The 23,538-nt window shown below is 31.9% G+C and overlaps 1 protein-coding gene across 1 annotated transcript in view; it reads left to right on the top strand.

Annotated features, from left to right (window-relative positions):
- The window catches only part of ec (ubiquitin specific peptidase echinus), a 275,945-nt gene that overhangs the window by 85,888 nt on the left and 166,519 nt on the right, over positions 1-23,538 (top strand). Inside the window, exon 2 of the mRNA XM_075298694.1 lies at positions 10,735-11,069. Coding sequence (XP_075154809.1) covers positions 10,755-11,069 — 315 coding nt within the window. The 5' untranslated portion in view covers positions 10,735-10,754. The remainder of the gene's footprint in view (positions 1-10,734; positions 11,070-23,538) is intronic.

Raw genomic sequence — 23,538 nt, 5'->3', positions numbered from 1 at the left:
ATGTGTTTTAAACTTCTTTCAATGTATTTCCTACCTTATTTAGCATTATTGTTATTGTATTTACATTAAAATAAAGAACTTTCCTAGCGAAGTATCTATGATGCTTTACATCTGCATATTGCCCATCGTCAAGGAATTTATGCTAATAGCGTACCGATCTGAATGTGACAACATTAGTTAACATTATCTCCATTGATGTTGTTTCTGCTGTTTTTATGATTGACAATCAAATGGAAGGGAGACCCGTTGACCATTAGTATGAATTGACAGTTTGAAGTAACAAGGCAATTACTTGCAAATTTGATATGATTTATGAAATGATTAATCATGGCGGCAAAGTTTGTTACTTAAGTCTTTTGTTTGATTTTTGCAACTCAAGAAAGAAAAATTAGGTTAAGTATCGTGAGAATTCAGGTTACGATACGAACGTTATTTGGAATAATTTACACCCAAAGAAAAAATACTATACCCGGGAATGAGATTTTAGACAAACGAAATTCCCTTTTAATATAAAGTAGTTTCTTTAACTAACGGTTTTTAATTATTTTTATCTGCTGTTAAAGAAAACAAGTAAGGAATGGCTAAAGTCGGGCGGGGCCGACTATATTATAACCTGCACCACTTTGTAGATCTAAATTTTCGATACAATTCTCACATCCGTCAAATGTGTTGGGGGCTATATAGAAAGGTTTGTCCCAAATACATACATTTAAATATCACTCGATCTGGACAGAATTTGATAGACTTCTACAAAATCTATAGACTCAAAAATTAAGTCGGCTAATGCACTATGGTGGAACACAATGTTAGTAAAAAAATACGGGATACATTAAAACCTGAAGCAATTTTAAGGAAACTTCGCAAAAGTTTTTTTATGATTTATCGCTCGATATATATATGTATTAGAAGTTTAGGAAAATTAGAGTCATTTTTACAACTTTTCGACTACGCAGTGGCGATTTTACAAGGAAATTGTTGGTATTTTGACCATTTTTGTCGAAATCTGAAAAACATATATCTGGGAGCTATATCTAAATCTGAACCGATTTCAACCACGCATAGCTACAATGCTAATTCTACTCCCTGTGCAAAATTTCAATTAAATCTGAGTAAAATATTGGCCACTGTGGTCATATGAGTGTAAATCGGGCGAACGATATATATGGGAGCTATATCTAAATCTGAACCGACTTGACTACACTACTATTTTTACTCCAAGTGCAAAATTTCAACCAAATTGGGGTAAAACTCTGGCTTCTGGGACCGTATTAGTCCTTATCGGGCGAATGATATATATTGGAGCTATATCTAAATCTGAACCGATTTCAATTAAATTTGGTACTCTTGACTTTAGTACTAATTGTTCTTCTTGTGCAAAATTTTAAACAAATTAAGGTAAAACTCTGGCTTCTGGGGCCATATACGTCTATATCGGGCGAAATATATATATATGGGAGCTATATCTAAGTCTGAACCGATTTCTTCCAAAATCAATAGGGTTCTATTCTGAGCTAAAACACATACTTGTGCCAAATTTGAAGTCGATTGGACTAAAACTGCGACCTAGACTTTGATTACAAAAATGTGTTCACGGGCAGACTGACATCGCTATATCGACTCAGGAGCCCACCCTGAGCATTTTGCCATGTGTCTATCTCGTCTCCTTCTGGGTGTTGCAAATATATGCACTAACTTATCATACCCTGTTCCACAGTGTGGCGCATGGTATAATGATTAAATAATGCCCTGATTTGAAATCTAAAATCTATAGATTTGGAAATTTTACTTTCAGTTTAAAGCAACTTTCATGATTAGTGCGCCTTCGATGCCCTCAAGAAGTGAAATCGGTCGATACACACAAAAAAAATTTTCTGATTCAATCACGAAATTAATTGATCCACTTAATTTTTTAATGGAAATGTCTTCAATCACAGAAATGATAGTATCAATTAAAAAATTAATTGACAGTCAATTAAAAAATTAATTGATCCAATTAAAACATTTGTTGATTCAATTAAATTTTTAATTGAATTAATTTTTTAAAACTCAATTAAGACTTTAATTGGAAAAATTTTCGTGAAATTTTTTTCTGTGTATGGAGGCCTTACCAAATGGAGCGATAAAATCTAAATCCGTTACAATTTCAGGCATATCGGATAAAAACTACGGTTTATATAAGCCCAAGGAGTTAAATCAGGAAATCAGTCTATACACACAAAAACATTTTTTCTGATTCAATCACGAAATTAATTGATCCAATTAATTTTTAATTGAAATGTCTTCAATCACAGAAATGATAGTATCAATTAAAAAATTAATTGAAGGTTGAAAAAAATTAATTGATACTATTATTTTTGTGATTGATTTTTGTTTCAATTAAAAAATTTGTTGAATCAATTAAATTTTTAATTGAATATTTTTTAAAACTCAATTAAAATTTTAATTGGTAAAATTTTCGTGTAATTTTTTTGTGTGTATGAGTGCTATGCCAAAAATATGCACCGATACACAAAAAACTGCACACTTAGTTGTGGTTCTGAAAAACCTACAGAATTTAGAACCCAAATCGGAGGGCGGGTTTATAAGGGGGATATATCAAAATCTATACCGATATACAATTTATTCGGTACACCTATTTATGGTCCCCAAAAATCTCTAGATTTCAAATTTGAAGCAAATTGCATAAAAACTACGGTTTCTAGAAGCTCAAGAAGTAAAATCGGGAGATCGGGCTGTAGCAAACCATAGATCGATACAGACCATATTAGGCACATCTGTTTGTGGTCCTAACATATCTTTAGATTTCTAATTTCAGGAAAATCGGATTGAAAATACGGTTTCTAGAAGCTTAGGAATTAAAATCAGGAGATCGGTCTATATGGGGGATATACCAAAACATGGACCGATACACCCCATTTTCGACACAACTATCTGTGGTTCTAAAATACCTCTAGATTTCGAATTTTAGGCAAATCGGATAGAAAATAAGGTTTCTAGAAGCCCAAGACCCCAAATCAGGGTTCGGTTTATATGGGGGCTATAACAAAACATGGGCCGATACACCTCATTTTCGACACACCTATTTTTGGTCCTATTTCCAATTTTTGATTTCGAATTTTAGGCAAATCGGATTTAAAATACGGTTTCTAGAAGCCCAAGAAGTAAAATTGGGAGATCGGTCTATATGGGGGCTATACCAAAACATGGACCGATACACCCCATTTTCGACACACCTGTTTTTGGTCCAAAAATAACTACCGATTTCCAAGTTTAGAAAAATCGGATTGAAACGACGGTTTCTAGAAGCCCAAGAAGTAAAATTGGGAGATCGGTTTATATGGGAGCTATACCAAAACATGGACCGATAGGCACCATTTTCGGCACATTTATTTATGGTCCTAAAATACCTCTAGGTTTCCAATTTCAGGCAAGTCGGATAGAAGCCTAAGACCCCAAATCGGGGGGGTCGATTTATATGGGAGCTATACCAAAACATGAACCGATATAGCCCATCTTCGAACTTGACCTGCTTGGAGATAAAAAACGAGTTTGTGTAAAAATTAAGCAAGATAGCTTTATTATTGAAAGCTTTAGCGTAATTACAACAGACAGCCAGACGGACATCGTTATATCGTCTTAGAATTTCTCCCTGATCAAGAATATATATACTTTATATAGTCGGAAATCGATATTTCGATGTATTACAAGCGGAATGACAAACTTATTATACCCAATCACCATTCTATGGTGGTGGGTATAAAAACAAAATCAGTTCAAAGTCCATAAATAATTGAATCTCCCATATGACTTGTTCATCTACTGCATGAAGAAGAGGTATGTTGTTATTGTGATTGTTTTATAAAAAAAAAAAACTCAGTCCATAACAAAATATAAGTCAGTATTAGAACAAAACATTTACCGAAAGATTTTGCTACTTGAAAATCCAGTTCTGATCACATTGATTTTAAATCACTAAACATTTATCATGCCATTGTCAAGTGCTTCATTAAAATCATATAGTAATTGTTAATCGATAAATGTCGATACACTAACTATTGCAGTAATAACAAACATAACAATACTATACTATAAATGGCTAGAAATGTTGAATGTAGTAGTTTTTGCAAAATGGTCTACACGATGACTTAGAATTCAATGAATGAATTGTGAATTGCATCAATTGAATTGTATTGGATACAATTCATTAAGAAATCATAATTTTAAATGAATGAAACAAGTTTTCCTCAACGGTTGTTGTGATCAGCTCATTCGTTTAAAATATGCTTTGATAAATATGATCTATGGTGACGGGATTATATATTGTTGAAATATAAAAATGTAATTGTTGTTCACTTGGTGCAAAATGTGTTAACCTAATAAGGTTGTAAAGAAGAAATGTTATTACTCTTTTTAATTTGTAGAAAGTAACATTAAAGTGAATTTAAGTTTTTTTTTATAATTTCGTCCTTAATTAAGGGAAAATGTCAATGCATTTGGGGCTTTGTTTGTTTAATATATCAACTTCTACCTTTTGGTCTGGTCTGGCAATTTGCTACCTGTATTTTAAATAAAATATAACACCTTATGATCACTATAATTTTGTTCATTCATTTCACCCATTGCGGAAATGGTTAAAACTAATTAAAATGTATTTGTTTTGCAATTACAAAGTCATTAGATATTATATTAACCATTTTGTGATGGTAAAATAGAGGTCAAATCATAACACATTTGAAGAAAAAAAAAACGCTATTCAAACTATAAACTATTTAAACATCAAAGTTGCTTTTTTAAAAAACTTAAAGATGTCGCAAAACCCAAAACGAAAAATTCATTCCTGCTAAAAAAATGTAAACCAACGAACATCGCTTAGAAATTTCTTTTTGCGGTAAAACAAAAATGTCACGTCGATATCACAAAAATAAGAAAATATTTTGCTCGTGTCAAAAGTAATCGACCAATCTTTGAAGAAAATTTTACCACAAATCTACCAAATGTAATAAAAATTATTATTGTCAAGTTTTCGATCAAACTTTGTGTTAGTATGAAAAAAAAAAATGTTTTTTCTACGAATGAATGAATTTTTGGGTATTAAACAACTGAAAAATTAAAATTTTGATATTTCTACACTCAAAAACAGTGAACTCTCTATTTCACTAAAGCCAATTTAACTTTATTTTAGTTGATGAGAAAGTTTCCTTTACTCTAATAACTTTTTGCGTATGTTTGTCATTTTCATTTTCAAATTCTTTATTAGTTTAATTATACCCTGCGCCACACTGTGCAACAGGGTATTATAAGTTAGTGCATATGTTTGTAACACCCAGAAGGAGACGAGATAAACACAGGGTGTCTTTGGCAATAATGGTCAGGGTGGGTCCCTGAGTCGGTATAACCATGTCCGTCTGTCCGCCCGTCCGTCCGTCCGTCTGTCTGTGAACACATTTTTGTGATCAAAGTATAGGTCGCAATTTAAGTCCAATCGCCTTCAAATTTGGCGCATGTTCCTAATTTGGGTCAGAATAGAACCCTATTGATTTTGGAAGAAATCGGTTGAGATTTAGATACAGCTCCCATATATATCTTCCGCCCTATATGCACTAATATGGACCCAGCAGCCAGAGTTTTATACCGATTTGCTTGAAATTTTCTACAAACATAACACTTAGTCGTATAGTCAAGTGTGCAAAATTTGATTGAAATCGGTTCAGATTTAGATATAGCTCCCATATATATCTTTCGCCCGATATGGACCTATATGGCCCCAGAAGCCAGATTTTTGGCCAAATTTGGTTGAAATTTTGCACTAGGAGTACAATTAGTAGTATAGTCAAATGTGCAAAATTTGATTGAAATCGGTTCCGATTTAGATATAGCTCCCATATATATCTTTCGGCCGATATGGACTAATATGGTCCTAAACGCCAGAGTTTTGGCCCAATTTGGTTGAAATTTTACACACGGAGTAGATTTAGCATTGTAGCTATGCGTGCCAAATTTGGTTGAAATGGATTCAAATTTAGATATAGCTCCCATATATATATATCGCCCGATATGCACTTATATGGACCCAGAAGCCAGAGTTTTATCCCGATTAGCTTGAAATTTTGCACTATGAGTACAATTAGTAATATAGTAATGTGTGCCAAATTGATTGAAATCGGTTCAGATTTAGAACTAGCTCCCAGATATATGTTTTTCTGATTTCGACAAAAATGGTCAAAATACCAACAGTTTCCTTGTAAAATCGCCACTGCGTACTCGAAAAGTTGTAAAAATGACTCTAATTTTCCTAAACTTCTAATACATATATATCGAGCGATAAATCATAAATAAACTTTTGCGAAGTTCCCTTAAAATTGCTTCAGATTTAAATGTTTCCCATATTTTTTTACTAAAATTGAGTTCCACCCTAGTGCATTAGCCAACTTAAATTTTGAGTCTATAGATTTTGTAAAAGTCTATCAAATTCTGTCCAAATCGAGTGATATTTAAATGTATGTATTTGGGACAAACTTTTATATATAGCACCCAACACATTTGACGGATGTGATATGGTATCGAAAATTTAGATCTACAAAGTGGTGCAGGGTATAATATAGTCGGTCCCGCCCGACTTTAGACTTTCCTTACTTGTTTTTAAATACAATTCATTTAATGAGATTTTATCACAGTAGATAAAGGGTGATACGGTCAAAATTTGGTCAAGGGAAAACGCGTGTAAATCGGTGAAATCGTTTATTTAAAAAATCAAATTAAATTTCTTTTCCAAGTTCAATTAGTATAAAATTCAGGAAAAATATTCAGTTAGGCTTTCGCTTTTCCAAATCCGAATTGCCGGGCCTCACGCTTGACACCTGCCATCAGATTTTGTACAGCCACCTTGTCCACCTTCTTCGCCGCAGAAAGCCTGTTTGCCTTGAACTGCTGCTCGTCCTTAGCAGTTTTTTGGTCTTCTTTAGGTTCCGCTTGACAATAGCCCAGTATTTCTCAATTGGGCGGAGCTCTGGCGTGTTGGGAGGGTTCTTGTCCTTGGGAACCACCTGCACGTCGTTGGCGGCGTACCACTCCATGGCCTTTTTACCGTAATGGCAAGATGCCAAATCCGGCCAAAACAGTACGGAACAACCGTGTTTCTTCAGGAAAGGCAGAAGACTAAACGTCAAACACTCTTTCACGTAAATTTCTTGGTTGACAGTCCCGGAAGCTATGAAAATGCTGCTTTTCAAGCCACAGGTACAGATGGCTTGCCAAACCAGATATTTCTTTGCGAACTTTGACAGTTTTATGTGCTTGAAAATATCTGCTACCTTTCCCCTTCCTTTTGCCGTATAAAACTCCTGTCCCGGAAGCTGCTTGTAGTCGGCTTTGACGTAGGTTTCGTCGTCCATTACCACGCAGTCAAACTTCGTCAGCATCGTCGTGTACAGCCTCCGGGATCGCGCTTTGGCCGTCGTATTTTATTTATCATCGCAACTTGGAGTCACTACCTTCTTGTAAGTCGATAGTCCGGCTCGTTTTTTGGCTCGATGCACGGTTGTAGACGATACACCCAGCTTATTTGCGGCATCTCGGAGAGAGAGGTTAGGGTTTCGCTTGAAACTACCAGCAACTCTCTTTGTCGTCTCAGCGGCTTCCGGTTTTCGATTTCCCCCCGATCAAGACTTCCTGGCTGTCGACAAACGTTCCCCAAACACTTTAATTACATTTGTAACGGTTGATTTGGCAACTTTTAGCGATTTTGCCAGCTTTGCGTGCGAGTAGCTCGGATTTTCGCGATGCGCGAGCAAAATGTTGATACGCTGCTCTTCTTGCTTGGACGGCATTTTGACAACTGAAGAGTGAATTCCAAAATCAAAATAGGAGAAACATTCTACACACACACACCTTCAAAATGAGGGGTGTTCAGGTTTTTTAAATGCAAAATTGAAAGAAATACGTCAAGTTTATATTGACCAAATTTTGACCGTATCACCCTTTATTACAACAAATGAGACTCTGACTGACAATATAAGCTAAGTCATTTAAGATATATATTGTTAAAGGCAAAAATATGTTAAAGACCTTTATATGAATTAAACAAAAGTCAAATATTGTTGAAAATTAACATGCATGCGGAAGATTATCTAATTCAATAACCTAAAACAAACATATATTTTCAATTTGATAATTTAATAGAAAAAATAGTTTAATATACATGCTCTACACAAGACCTTATCAAACAATAAGGGGAAATTTCAATTTACAAAAATAACTTAAATTAAGTCTTTTTATGAAATCACAAAATGAACTAAAAAACGAAAAAATATACACAAATGAATTATTTACTATAATAAATTTTCTTGAATTTGTCGAAAATATTTACTTATTTTTGTGATATCGGCGTGATGTCAGCGTTTGTTTAGCTACATTTTTCTAATAATAATCTAAATTTTCTAAAATTAATCAAAATTATTCTTGCTGGTAGGCTCACTGTTGTTTCAGTGTATAGAAAATTTTGTCAAAATTTTATTTCTATAAAAAATATTGTTAAATATTTTATTTCTATAAAAAATATTGTCAAAAATTTTATTTCCAAAGAAAATTTTCTCAAAATTTTATTTCTATACGAAACTTTCTCAAACTTTTATTTCTATAGGAAATTTTCTCAAAAATTTATTTCTATAGAAAATTTTCTCAAAATTTTATTTTTATAGAAGATTTTTCCAAAGTTTTCTCATAATTTTATGTCTATGTAAAATTTTCTCAACATTTCATTTCTATAGAAGATATTCTCACAATTTTATTTCTATAGAAAATTTTGTTAAAATTTTATTTCTATAGAAAATTTGGCCAAAATTTTATTCTATAGAAATTTGGTCAACAGTTTATTTCTATATAAAATTCCGTCAAAATTTTATTTATATAGGAAATTGAAGTACCTCTTAGTTGGAAAGGATGTTTTGCATCTACCAAACCTACCAATCTAAAAAACCTACCAATTTTTTCAAAATTTTATTTCTATAAAAAATATTGTCAAAAATTTTATTTCCACAGAAAATTTTCTCAAAAATTTATTGTCAAAGAAAATTTTCTCAAAATTTTATTTCTATACGAAACTTTCTCAAACTTTTATTTCTATAGGAAATTTTCTCAAAAATTTATTTCTATAGAAAATTTTCTCAAAATTTTATTTCTATAGAAAATTTTCTCAAAATTTTATTTTTATAGAAGATTTTTTCAAAGTTTTCTCATAATTTTATGTCTATGTAAAATTTTCTCAACATTTTATTTCTATAGAAGATATTCTCACAATTTTATTTCTATAGAAAATTTTGTTAAAATTTTATTTTCTCAAAATTTTATTTTCTCAAAATTTTATTTCTATAGAAAATTTGGCCAAAATTTTATTCTATAGAAATTTGGTCAACAGTTTATTTCTATATAAAATTCCGTCAACATTTTCTTTATATAGGAAATTGAAGTACCTCTTAGTTGGAAAGGATGTGTTGCAATCTACCAAACCTACCAATCTAAAAAACCTACTAATTTTGTCAAAATTTTATTTCTATAAAAAATACTGTCAAAAATTTTATTTCCACAGAAAATTTTCTCAAAAATTTATTGTCAAAGAAAATTTTCTCAAAATTTTATTTCTATACGAAACTTTCTCAAAATTTTATTTCTATAGGAAATTTTCTCAAAAATTTATTTCTATAGAAATTTTCTCAAAATTTTATTTCTATAGAAGATTTTTTCAAAGTTTTCTCATAATTTTATGTCTATGTAAAATTTTCTCAACATTTTATTTCTATAGAAGATATTCTCACAATTTTATTTCTATAGAAAATTTTGTTAAAATTTTATTTCTATAGAAAATTTGGCCAAAATTTTATTCTATAGAAATTTGGTCAACAGTTTATTTCTATATAAAATTCCGTCAAAATTTTATTTATATAGGAAATTGAAGTACCTCTTAGTTGGAAAGGATGTGTTGCAATCTACCAAACCTACCAATCTAAAAAACCTACCAATTTTGTCTAAATTTTATTTCTATAAAAAATATTGTCCAAAATTTTATTTCCACAGAAAATTTTCTCAAAAATTTATTGTCAACGAAAATTTTCTCAAAATTTTATTTCTATAGGAAATTTTCTAAAAATTTTATTTCTATAGGAAATTTACTCAAAAATTTATTTCTAAAGAAAATTTTCTCAAAATTTTATTTCTATAGAAGATTTTTTCAAAGTTTTATAAAAATTCTACGTCTATGTAAAATTTTCTCAACATTTTATTTCTATAGAAGATATTCTTACAATTTTATTTCTATAGAAAATTTTGTCAAAATTTTATTTTCTCAAAATTTTATTTGTATAGAAAATTTGGCCAAAATTTTATTCTATAGAAATTTGGTCAACAGTTTATTTCTATATAAAATTCCGCCAAAATTTTATTTATATAGGAAATTGAAGTACCTCTTAGTTGGAAAGGATGTGTTGTAATCTACCAAACTTACCAATCTAAAAAAATCTACAATTTGTGATAGAACCGTGATCGCTTGTTATAAATTCGTGTGTAGTTGCTCTTAACGAAAGTACTTTATAACAAAATATCGATCATCTAAATTTCGTTCTGAAGAAAAGTATTTTTTCATTGGATGTAATATCTGTTGTCATTAATAGTAATTATTAAAAATGGCAATTATTATTTTTAGTTAATATAAAGTAAAAAAAAAATTGTTTTCCTTTCTTTCAGATATGGTTATTATAAAATAAATGTTCATATCGAAACCGCTTTCAATACAAATGAAAATGGCTTCACCTATGTCGCCGACCAATTTCTATCGTAAAAATTTGGGAAATCCCCAAACGGGCCCGTCCAATAATCCACAACACAATGGCTATCATCAACAACATATCGCAAATCGGAATTATCAATCGGGAATAGTACAAAATACGAATGAACGTAACAAACTAATGGAAATGCTGAGAACACCGAATATCCTGACATCACCCACCATTGAGCCATCATCAAAGGGTCTTTTAAATGGACCCGGTCAAAATAATTGCTTTCTCAATTGTGCTGTACAGGTAAGATAATAATCTTAATATCTTATGATTTTAAAAACATATTTTTATGTATCATATTTTGCATAAACACAAAAACTATCATGTTATAGTCACTCATCAGCATAATTATAGGAAAATGATGATCATGAAAACAATATTGTTTCCCTTTTTGAATTTTACTAAGGCGCCGTAATAAAATTTTCTCATTCATATTTTCTCGACGATGTGTAGGATGATTTCGGTTTCTAGTTTAAAGAAACCCTTTTTTGTGTAATTCGTTTGTATAACATATGAATATTTTATGAATTCATAATTAATTGGAAAAGTGTCAGTTTTTATGCCAACATCATTAGTGGAGTTAGAAAAGGAAAGATTTTCATAGATGTTGATTGACATTAGGATGGGTCGAAAATTAGATTGCAGAAAAATTATTCAAATATTTCTCTTACCAAAAATTTTAATAATTTACTTAAGATTACAAATAGGCACATAAGAATATTCGTTTGCATTATGTTATTTGTTGCAAGTGATAGAGCGATATACAGCTAATGTAATATTTTTGGTTTGATATGTGGAGCGCATAAAAAAACGTAATCACGGTTGTCATTCGTGCCAAAAATAATCTACCAAAATTTGAAGTAAATTTTGCTACAAAAAAAAAATCTATACAAAATTTTGTCAAAATTTTATTACAATTTTTGCAAAATTTTATTTTCTTAGAAAATGTTTGCAATTTTTTTTCTATAGAACATTTGTGGAAAATTTTATTTCTTTAGAAAATTATTGCAAAATTTTATTTCCATAGAAAATTAAAGTACTTTAGTTGGAGAGAGGAATATTTTGCAAAATCTATCAAAACATGTTGGTAGAATTCTACCATTTTGGTAGAATTCTGCCAACTGTGGCAATCGTGGATGTGTCTCTAGCCAACCCAATGTTACAATAAAGGCCACATCTTCCTTTACGGAAGCTTCATGTTGATGTGATAGCAAAAAATCAGTCAATTTCACAAGCCTGGTTTACATGTAATTGTTTCATGGGAATATGATTTTCCAACCAAAATCAAAACAGAAACTTACTGACTCACTCGTTCGTGATCAGTCGGTCTTACACGGAAACATGAGATTGAACAAAGTTTCTTTCAATTTTAAGTATATGTACCCCAAATGGTATTTTTTTAGAATAAGAACAATAAAATTCTCAAGATGGTCACACCAAGAAAATATGGGGGTTAACTCTGCTCTCAATTTCCTTTATTCTTTACATTTATAAAGAACCAAACAAACACCTAAAAAGTTTAAGACTAGGCATTATCCACTTCTTTATTTGGGGACTTTCTTGATTGTGCCTTGGTTATAAATCACCAATTGCTATCATTTTAGGTTTTATTTCATTAATTTCAAGTTGACTGTTTTGTTATTCGTTACTCTTAATTGTTGTTTGGCATTTTTCGTGTCTCCTCAAATTGATGCCCTTTGGGGGATTTTTTTTTTTTTTTGAAGGGGTGCTTAAGTGTTGAGGTAATAGCTATTCTGCTGTCAACTCTATCAAGTCAAGTGAGGGAGTTTTTTATTTTGGTTGGAGGTTTGCTTCAGTTTATAGCTTAGAGAGCATTGCTTCGAAATGTTGTGTTTTTTTTTTTAATTATTTAATTTTCTTACCTTTTCCGTATTTTATATGTGGGCATGTTGTTTCTTTTTTGTTTTTTGAAAAGATGTAACAATGTTGTTGAAAACGTTTTTGGTTTTTATATTTTGAACATCATCTGGGATGGTAACAGAGCGGTGTATACACATACCTGTCATTCCTTGTTGACTTGGATGAAGTGTGATGGTGATTAAAAATGTTAACGACACAAAAAGCAAATTCAAATATTTCAAATATTTATACACACGTGTTTTGGATGTATTCACATACACACAAAAAATAGTTTTTGTCTTCAATCACGAAATAAATTGATTCAATTAATGTTTAATTAAATGTCTTCAATCACAGAAAACATTAATTGAAAGTCAACTAACAATTAATTCATCCAAATAAAAAATTAATTGATACTATTAATTTTTGTGGTTGATTTTTGTTTCAATTAAAAAAATTGTTGAATCAATAAAAGTTTTAATTTAATCTTTTTTTAAACTCAATTAAGACTTTGATTGGAAAAATTTTCGTGAATTTTTTTCTGTGTAGGATCGGAGTATAATGGATTTACCCTTTACTTGGTTAGCTCAAGAAAGAGATCGGACGATCTAGCTTCTATCTGTTGGTGGTATTCCCTCATCCTGATTCGGTTTTTGCCTAGGAAAAAGTTAGAAGATAGACTGCTTCGGTTAATTTATTTTGTATTGTCCCTTTACAAATGAATATTTTGTTTTGACTTATTGAGGGCTTGAATGACATATTTTCTTTATCCGATATTGGCTTACACTGAAAGAAAGCATGCCTGGTTCCAAAGATTTTGTCTTTACTTTAACAATTTTGGTATTGATTCCGAGCCACAGAAGCGGAGAATACAAGTAAGGATACTTTTAAGACACAATTCTCTTTTAAATTTAGGTTTTGTGTACTTGATTGTAGGAAGCAAATTTTAGTTATTCGTTTATTCAGCTTTTTTTCGTCATATGCCATCAAAGCCCTTTAAAAACGAGTTAACGACAACTTTATTTTCCAAATTCAGACTCGACTTCCACTAGAATTTAATAGCTATGTTTCACGCAAAAAACGTCTTTAAAATAAAGTGTTGGAAAACATGTCCTATTTTTGAACGATTTTTTGCTTTGTAGTCAAGATGCAAAAAGGCAACAAATTTAAAGTCAATTTCATTAATTTTAAAGAGTTTTTCTGAATTATTAAAGTCAAGTTGACCTTACCCCAAAAAAAATTATCTTCCACGTTATGACACTGATTTTTTAAGTCAAATTACTTAATTATAAGGACAATACGACATCATTGAAAAGTTTATCGACGTTTGAAGAAGGAAAAAGACTTTATATTAGCGAAATGCGTTTTCTATGCTAAGCAAAATTAGAATTCGTATTTTAAGGACATGAAATCTTTGGCCTCACGACAATATTTTTTTCAGTATATCTTTAACCTCTTTAAATGATGTGCAAAATATGATGCACATTGATCATTGTAATCAAGAATCATATCTCATTCACAGTAACCCTGTTACTCCAGATCTCGCATTACTTCAATTATTACCTCCACATGCTGTAAAAACACATAGTGACATCGCGTCGGAACGCCAGAAATGGTCTGAAAAGTGAAGGCCAGAATTGTTCGAAATCCACGCCGCAGTGCTAGAAAAATTGTACGTCAGCTGAACATATCGCTATAACGTTTACAACTCATATTGAACAAGTATATACGGCCGTAAGTTCGGCTAGGCCGAATCTTATGTACCCTCCACCATGGATTGCGTAGAAACTTCTACTGTCATCCACAATCGAATTATTTGGGTTGTGATAATACTCACCGATGGCAAAGTATCCTAAAACTTCTTAACATCTTCTTCTAAATTGTAAGTTAGTCCATACGTGGTATATATAAGTAAGTCTATAAATAATTACGCTGTAATTAGAGAGCCAGAATTGAAATCGGTTCATAAATATACAATTATGAACTGATATGGACCAATTTTTGTGTGATTGGGCATCGATTTATCTGATGGCTATATATAACTATAGACCGATATTGATCTAGTTTGGCATAGTTGTTAGCGGCCATTTACTAGCACAATGTACCAAATTTCAATTGACTCGGATGAAATTTGCTCCTCCAAGAGGCTCCAAAACCAAATCTGGGGATCGGTTCATATGTGGGCTATATATGATTATCGACCGATATGGACCAATTATGGCATGGTTATTAAAGACCATATACTAACACCACGTACCAAATTTCAACCGGATCGGATGAAATTTGCTCCTCCAAAAGGCTCCGGAGGTCAAATCTGGTGATCGGTTTATATGGGGGCTATATATAAATATGGACCGATATGGACCAATTTTTTCATGGTTGTTACAGACCATAATTACCAAATTTCAGCCGGATCGTACCAAATTTCAGCCGGATCGGATGGAATTTGCTTCTCTTAGAGGCTCCGCAAGCCAAATCTGGGGATCGGTTTATATGGGGGCAGTATATATTTATGAACTGATATGGACCAATTTTTGCATGGTTCTTAGAGACTATATACTAACACCATGTACCGAATTTCAGCCAGATTGGATTAAATATGCTTCTCTTAGAAGCTCCGCAAGCCGTTTATATGGGGGCTATACGTAAAAGTGGACCGATATGGCCCATTTGCAACCTACATGAATGAAAACTACTTGTGCCAAGTTTCAAGTCGATAGCTTGTTTCATTCGGAAGTTAGCGTGATTTCAACAGACGGACGGAAGGACATGCTTAGATCGACTCAGAATTTCACCACGACCCAGAATATATACTTTATGGGGTCTTAGAAAATATCCGAAAGGCATGACTAAGCACCATAGCGCACCAACATGAGTCAATCAAGAATGGGTTAAAAAGGGTGTTCCTCGCTTCATTTCTACCGCACAATGGTCACCGAACACTCAAAAAAGCATGCCCGGTTTCAAAGATTCTGTCATTATACTAATGATTTTGATATTGCTTCCGAACCAAAGAAGCAGAGAATTGAAGTAAGGATATTTTTTATACACAATTCTAATTTAATCGGATTTTCATCTTTTTTCTTCATATGCTATGAAAGTCCTATAAAAACGTATTAAATAAATTTCCAAATTGTTTTAAGTGAAAACGTCTTTAAAATAAATTGTTGAAAACCATCTGATATTTTTTAACGCTTTTTTGCTTTGCAGTTAAAATGCAAAAAGACAAAAAATTTAACCCTACACTGAAAAAAATATTGTCGTGAGGTCAAAGATTTCATGTCTTTAAAATACGAAAACAAATTTTGCTTAGCATAGAAGACGCATTTCTCTAAAATAAAGTTATTTTCCTTGTCCAAAAGTCGATAAACTTTTCAATGAAGTCGTATTGTCCTTATAATTAAGTGATTTGACTTAAAAATGGGTATCTTAACATGAAAGAAAAAATTTATAGGCTAAGGTCAACTTGACTTTAATAATTCAGAAAAATTCTTTAAATTTAATTAAATTGTCTTTAAATTTGTTGTCTTTTTGCATCTTGACTACAAAGCAAAAAATCGTTCAAATATAGGACATGTTTTTCAAAACTTTATTTTAAAGAAGTTTTTTACTTCAAACATAGCATAATTTCTACTAGAAGTCGAGTCCTAATTTGGAAAATAAAGTTGCCGTTAACTCGTTTTTAAAGGACTTTGATAGCATATGAAGAAAAAAAGCTGAGAAAGCGAAAAATTAAAATTTGCTTTCTAGAAGCAAGTACACAAAACCCGATTTTAAAAGAGAATTGTGTCTTAAAAGTATCCTTACTTGTATTCTCCGCTTCTTTGGCTCGGAATCAATACCAAATTTTTTAAAGTAAAGACAAAATCTTTGGAACCGAGTATGTTTTTTTTTCAGTGTACACAGCTAATCTACGCCTGAGAGACGTATTTTTGTTTTTCACTCTCCCTCACTGTTTATATTATCCCTCACATATGTTTATATTATACGTAACTTTCGGTATATTAAGCTTTCTAGGGTTAAAGACAGTTTCATTTATTTTCACGAATTTTTCAGAATTATTAAAGCCAAGGTGACCTCTGAAAACAGTTTTAAGTCTACTCACTCAACTACAAGAACAAAATGACTTCATTGGAAAGTTTATCGACTTTTGTCAAAGGAAAAAATTTTATATCAAAGAAATGCATCTGCTATGCTAAGCAAAATTCGCATTCGTATTTTAAGGACTTGAAATTTTTGCGTCATATTTTCTACAGTGTATTTTCCGGATCTCACTCGGTTGAACTTTGGCGCCTACAGCATTTTAGAGAATAATATTGACACAAAAATATACCAAAGTGTCAACAATCACAAGACGACGCTTCGCCCGGAATGAGCGAAAAATATTAAAAAACAATATAACGCAGTACTTTAATTCATTGCATATCAGCCATCTTGTCAGTAATAAGATTTTTTTGAATGACGTATGAAATAGAATGTGAACATGTGAACAATTTTGATTTGAATTCGTTAACATTAGATTTTAGTGGTTCGAGTAAAATATGATTTATATAAATTAATAAAAAATCATGTATAGAAATCTCGAGAGATTATTTGTCATAATGATGATTTGAAATGAAAATTCCTGTATTTGCGAGATAAAAATTAATTTTTAGACATACTTAATGCAAAACAGAACAATTTATACATTAACAAAAAGGCAGATATTCCATATGCAAATAGTTCATACATTTGTTAAAAAAATTGCTCCATTTTCAAATGCAGTTTACATTGTCACAACAAAATGTTTAAACCACAAAGCCGATTAATTTTCATCAAAGAATCAGACTCAAACGCATTGGGCGAAAACAAAAGACTTAAGCACCAAACATGTAGAGTTTTGCTACCTTTCCGAAATATATATATATACGACAAAGGCATTGTACTATTTCGGTTGCTATTAGTGGTTTGTGGTATCAAGACAAGCCATGACGACGATAGAGTAGATATTTCGCAGCTACAATTATTTAAATTTGGATAATTTACAAAACGAAAATTTCCCACCATTTTAAAAATAAATCATCATTTATAACTATTGTAAATCGCTCCCTCTGTTATTCGTATACCATGGTCTTCTCCACTTACAATTCCAAGCTATCTGGATCTCAACTTATGCTAGCCCATCTTCTTATTAGTGTTGGTATCTGCTAAATGAAAAAAAACACCACAGAAATGATACTCGTAATAATATTATTTTAATATCCGTAACAACCCCTTACGTTCTCTGATCATATTATAGTCAAGTTAACTTTAGCACATATTGCATTAATTTCGTATATATGGCAAGTAAACCATTGACCATCCCGATCTTTTTTAGACGTTTGCAAGTATAAAAAAAGAAACTAAAGAAGAAAAACAAATGTCTTTTGGGCTTATCGTGTGAACTAATCTCTCAGTCTGGCTTATTTAATTGAGCCTATCTTGCCCAACAATATTGTGAGATATGAGGAAGGCGAGTGTATGCATGACTGTGTGAGTGTTTGCTTCTTTAGTTTGGTGTAAGCATTGTAAGGGTAATAAACCTAACTTCTTAACCCATAACAGTGACCATTTGAGACAAATGTCTTACGTGCTTTACCTTCTTTCTCATTGCCTTATTAAATATTGAAAAGACAAAGAAGGAGGAGATGACAATATGTAAGGCTTGGGAGACATCAAGAAGAAGCCAAATAAAGGTCGAATTTCTCATGTCAAGACTTCACTTGCACTGCCAGACACAAAACATGAAATCCATAGAAGCACAAGTTCAGCACCTAAAGGTGATGGGGGATGGGAGAACCTGTTACAGAGCAGTTTATTAGAGTTTGCCTGGGTCAGGTACATTATGAAGTGTGTTTTAATTGCCGTCTCAAGAGAAGAAACAGTGAAAGGTAGCAATGATGTTTTCTTCTTGTAATTTGTGTACAGTATGCGTCCATTATGATAGCGTCTTATAATTTCTGCAACTAATAACATTATCAGTGGAACTACATAAAAGAATGAATTAATTAGATTTGTGGCGCTTTTTGCTTTGAAAGTCAAAGGCTATGTTTCTATCCCTCAGAGTGCGTGTTTTATTATTTTTATACCCTCCACCATAGGATTTTCGTTTGTAACACATTGAAATATTGCTCTAAGACCCCATAAAGTATATATATTCTGGGTCGTGGTGAAATTCTGAGTCGATCTAAGTATGTCCGTCCGTCTGTTGAAATCACGCTAACTTCCGAACGAAACAAGCTTTCGACTTGCAACTTGGCATAAGTAGTTGTTATTGATGTAGGTCGGATGGTATTGCAAATGGGCCATATCGGACCACTTTTACGTATAGCCCCCATATAAACCGACGCTCAGATTTGGCTTGCGGAACCTCTTAGAGGACCAAATTTCATCCGGTCCGGCTTAAATTTGGTACATGGTGTTATTATATGGTCTCTAACAACCATGCAAAAATTGCTCCACATCGGTCCATAATTATGTATAGCCCCCATATAATCCGATCCCCAGATTTGACCTCCGGAGCTTCATGGATGAGCAAACTTCACCCGATTTGGTTGAAATTTGGTACGTGATGTTAGTATATGGTCTCTAACAACCATGCTAATATTGGTCCATACCGGTTTTAATTATATATAACACTCGTTTAAACCGATCCCCAGATTTGACCTCCGCAGCTCTTGAAGGAGCAAAATTCATCCGATCCGGTGGAAATTTGGTACGTGGTGAAATTTGGTACATTGTGCTAGTATATGGCCGCTAACAACCATGCCAAAATTGGTCCATATCGGTCTATAGTTATATATAGCCGATCCCCAAAAATAATCTACCAAAATTTTATTTCAGTAGAAAATTTTGTCAAAATTTTATTACTATTGAAAATTTTGTCAAAATTTTATTACTATGAAAATTTTGTCAAAATTGTATTACTATTGAAAATTTTGTCAAAATTTTATTACTATTGAAAATTTTTTCAAAATATTATTTCTATAGAAAATTTTGTCAAAATTTTATTTCTATAGAAAATTTTGTCAAAATTTTATATCTAGAGAAAATTTTGTCAAAATTTTATTTCTATAGAAAATTTTGTAAAAATTTTATTTCTATAGAAAATTTTGTCAAACTGAATTATATACGTATTTAATCGGCCTTTTTTGTTTAATATATACCCCGTATGGACTAACTTACAATTGAGAAGACGGTGTTAAGAATTTTTAAGATTCCGTACCGCAACCCAAGTAATTCGATTCTATAGGAAATTTTGTCAAAATTTTATTTCTATAGAAAATTTTGTCAACGTTTTATTTCTATAGAAAATTTTGTCAAAATTTTATTGCATAGAAAATTTTGTCAAAATTTTATTTCTACAGAAAATTTTGTCAAAATTTTATTGCTATAGAAAATTTTGTCTAATTTTGACCATTTCCATAGAAAATGTTGTCAAACTGAATTATATACGTATTTAATCGGCCTTTTTTTGTTTAATATATACCCCGTATGCACTAACTTACAATTGAGAAGACGGTGTTAAAAATTTTTAAGATACCTTACCGCAACCCAAGTAATTCGATGGTGGATGGCAGTCTTTAGTACAAGTTTCTATGTAATCCATGATGGAGGGTACATACGATTCGGCCTGGCCGAGCTTACTGAGGTATATACTATTATTTTTTGTTTTTTTTTACCAAAAAGAGGATTTATCACTTTTGTGCCCTTCAAACCGCTGCAATTTTACACATTTCTCAATGTGTCTCCATTGTTCATACATCGAATTTAGCCCTCGTGGTTTTTATAATCTCTAATTCAATTTTCCTTTGTGTCTAATACCTTATAATAAGTTCACTTTCCTTTATGTTTCCCCTTACTCTGACAAATACTCTATATCCCATATATTGGGAATTCTTCCATATTCTCAGTAGTCGTCAGAGGTCATAGTCACTCGGGCTCCTCTATAGGCCTCTTATCTCTATAGGCCTCTAATCTACCCTGTATCGTTTTCAAATCTCTATTTGATGAGGTCGTTTTATTCCTAGATATCCGTTATATATATATTGAAGATATTTTTTCAAACTGCTTGGTTCCACCTTCAGTTCTTTATATGGTATAGAGCACCTTCATAGTAGTAGCGATAACATAACTCACTGTAGAATTCTCCGCACTACGTTGGCTATTCACATATACTCTTTAGCAATTGAGCTACTCGGCTGAGTAGCAAGATCTGATCGAGAACCAACATAAGAGGTGTTCTATTTCATTCTTCTGTTTCCCAGCGTTAAATTTTTTATTCTGCCAACGCAAATCTTCAGATTGTATTCTGTAGCTAACTCCAAAATGTAGATCCTGCACCACTGTGTAGAACAAGGTATTTGGCAAATATGCTAAGGACACTTCCTGAATCGATTTCGTTATATTCGTCTGTCTGCAAAATCATTTTGTAATCAAAGTCTTAGTCACAGTTTCAGTCCAATCGACTTCATAGCCCAAGCCTGTGCACACTGGAAAAAATATTGGCCTAATATGGAAGATTATGCAACTTAAATTTTAGGACTCGAAATTTACACAATGATAAGCACAAAATTCTTTATAATAATGACATTTTAATTAAAAGAAAGCTTATAATCTTGCTTCAAAAATTTTTTTTTCGTTAAATTTAGGACACAAATCTTGAAATTTTGCGTCCCTCTGTTGAAGTTGTAGTAAGGCAAATGTTCCTTAAAATAAAGAAAACATTTTTAGTTGAAAGAAATCGTCTTTAACTCAACTGACATATTGAATTTTTAAATTTAAGATCAAAACGCTTCAATTAATTTTGAAACTGGAATTTGTTTGTACTTGAATACCTTTATTAATATATTGCAAACAGAGAAAAAAAAATCGATGAATGAGATCTGTATCCAATTTTAATTTTATCGATCCTAGATTTAAAACCAGGGAGGTCCGTATAAAATGTCTTCATTTTAAAGAAGCAGCATCTTTGGCTCGGAATCAATACCAAAATCCTTAAAGGAAGGTAAAAATCTTTGGATCCAAGTAAACTTTTTTTTGAGTGTATGGTGTCACAATCGATCTCTATTGATTTTGGTAGAAATTGACTAAGATTTAAATATACACTCAAAAAACAATAAACTCACAACAATTTATTAAAAAAATCTAAGGTTATTAAAAAACAAGTAAGTAAAGTAGAAAGTCGGGCGGGGCCGACTATATCATACCCTAAACCACCATTACAGAATTAGTAATCATAAACATTTGTGGGGTAACATATAGGTCTGCGAGATAAACCGCAGTTGTATCTTTAAGAAAATTAAGGGGTGCCTGTCTATGGGTGCTTTGTGTCAATCTGACTATAGCTCATAGTCAGTGTTGCCAGGGAATATGTTCAGTTTACCCTACAAGGACAAAAAGAGTTCCCTACTTTCCCATACATTCCCAAACAATTTTCCCTACTATATTTTTAGTTAAATTTAAAAAATTTTACAAAACAAAAATGGTTCTAAGTACTTTATTATCTTAAAACATGAATATGTAACGTATATAACTTACCCCCATTTTCAGGAAGCTCCGTTAGTGCTACGTTAGCTAACGAACTTTTAAACCGTACTATGGACATGTCTCTCATCTTGCCTATATATTCCATATGCCAGTTAGGAACTTAACTGCTAAAAAATTTTCAGTTAAAGTTAACCGGAGAGAATATATTTCGAGTTTACTTTCTGTTAACTGGGAGTTAAAGTCTAACGGAGATACATGAAAATGGCCGTTAGAATATAAATTTGTATTACCACCACGGTTGCCACAGTTGGTAGAATTCTACCCAAATTAGTAACCTTTTTTGTTAAATCTCTATAAAAATAAAATGTTGGAAAAAGTTTCGATAAACAAATTTTTGTGAGAAATTTTTCTATAGAAATAAAATTTTGACAATAAATTCTATAGAAATACAATTTTGAGTACAAATTCCACAGAAATAAAATTTTGAGAAATTTTTTTATAAAAATAATGTTTTGAAAAAAAATTCTATAGAAATACAATTTTGACAAAATGTTCTATAGAAATAAAATGTTGACAACATTTTCTTACCACACATTATTAAAGATCAAGCCTTGCCGGCTTCTAATTTCCACCTCTAGAGCCACAAAAATGTAAAAATTATTACAAATTGTGTTGAGTGAAAATGTCCTACATTGTGGCCCTACGTCCCTACAAGACGCTAAATATTAGAAAACCCCTACATATAGGGAATTTCCCCAACTTCTAGCAACACTGGCTGTGTTGATATTGCACCTACGGAGTTAGTATGCCACTAATATTGAGCCCATTATTAAAAAAGAGAAAATCGTTAAATTAGTGTGGGTAATAAATACAAATTTGTAAAAATCGAGCAATATTCTTATGTAAGAGCAACAAGTACGTATAAGTACGATCGGCTAGTGCATCAAAATTTGAAATTTGAGTAACATTGGTTAATAAATAAGAGTACTATGGTCAAATTTGAGAAAATCGAGCGATGCATATATATGGAAGCTATATCTAAATCTGAACCAATTTGCATAATATTTTGCGGGTTTGATTAATACAACAAAAGGTTACCTTGTGCAAGATTTGAGTAAGATCAGTTAAGAAATGAGGCCTGTATGGTCAAACATAAAGTTATTAGGGGCGAATTTTTCAAAATCGGGTGATACATATATGGGAGCTATATCTACATCTGAACCGATTTCGATGAAATTTTGCACATATAATTAGTACTATAGAGGACTGGATCTAGCCAACTTTTAGTAAGATCGGTTAATAAATAAGGGTTCTATGGCCAAATTTGGGAAAATCGGGCTATAAA

This window comes from Haematobia irritans, chromosome 3, assembly GCF_050003625.1.
Source record: "Haematobia irritans isolate KBUSLIRL chromosome 3, ASM5000362v1, whole genome shotgun sequence".
Classification (NCBI taxonomy): domain Eukaryota; kingdom Metazoa; phylum Arthropoda; class Insecta; order Diptera; family Muscidae; genus Haematobia; species Haematobia irritans.
The sequence above is the reverse complement of the archived record's forward strand: the minus strand, read 5'-3'. Positions and strand labels throughout refer to the sequence as shown.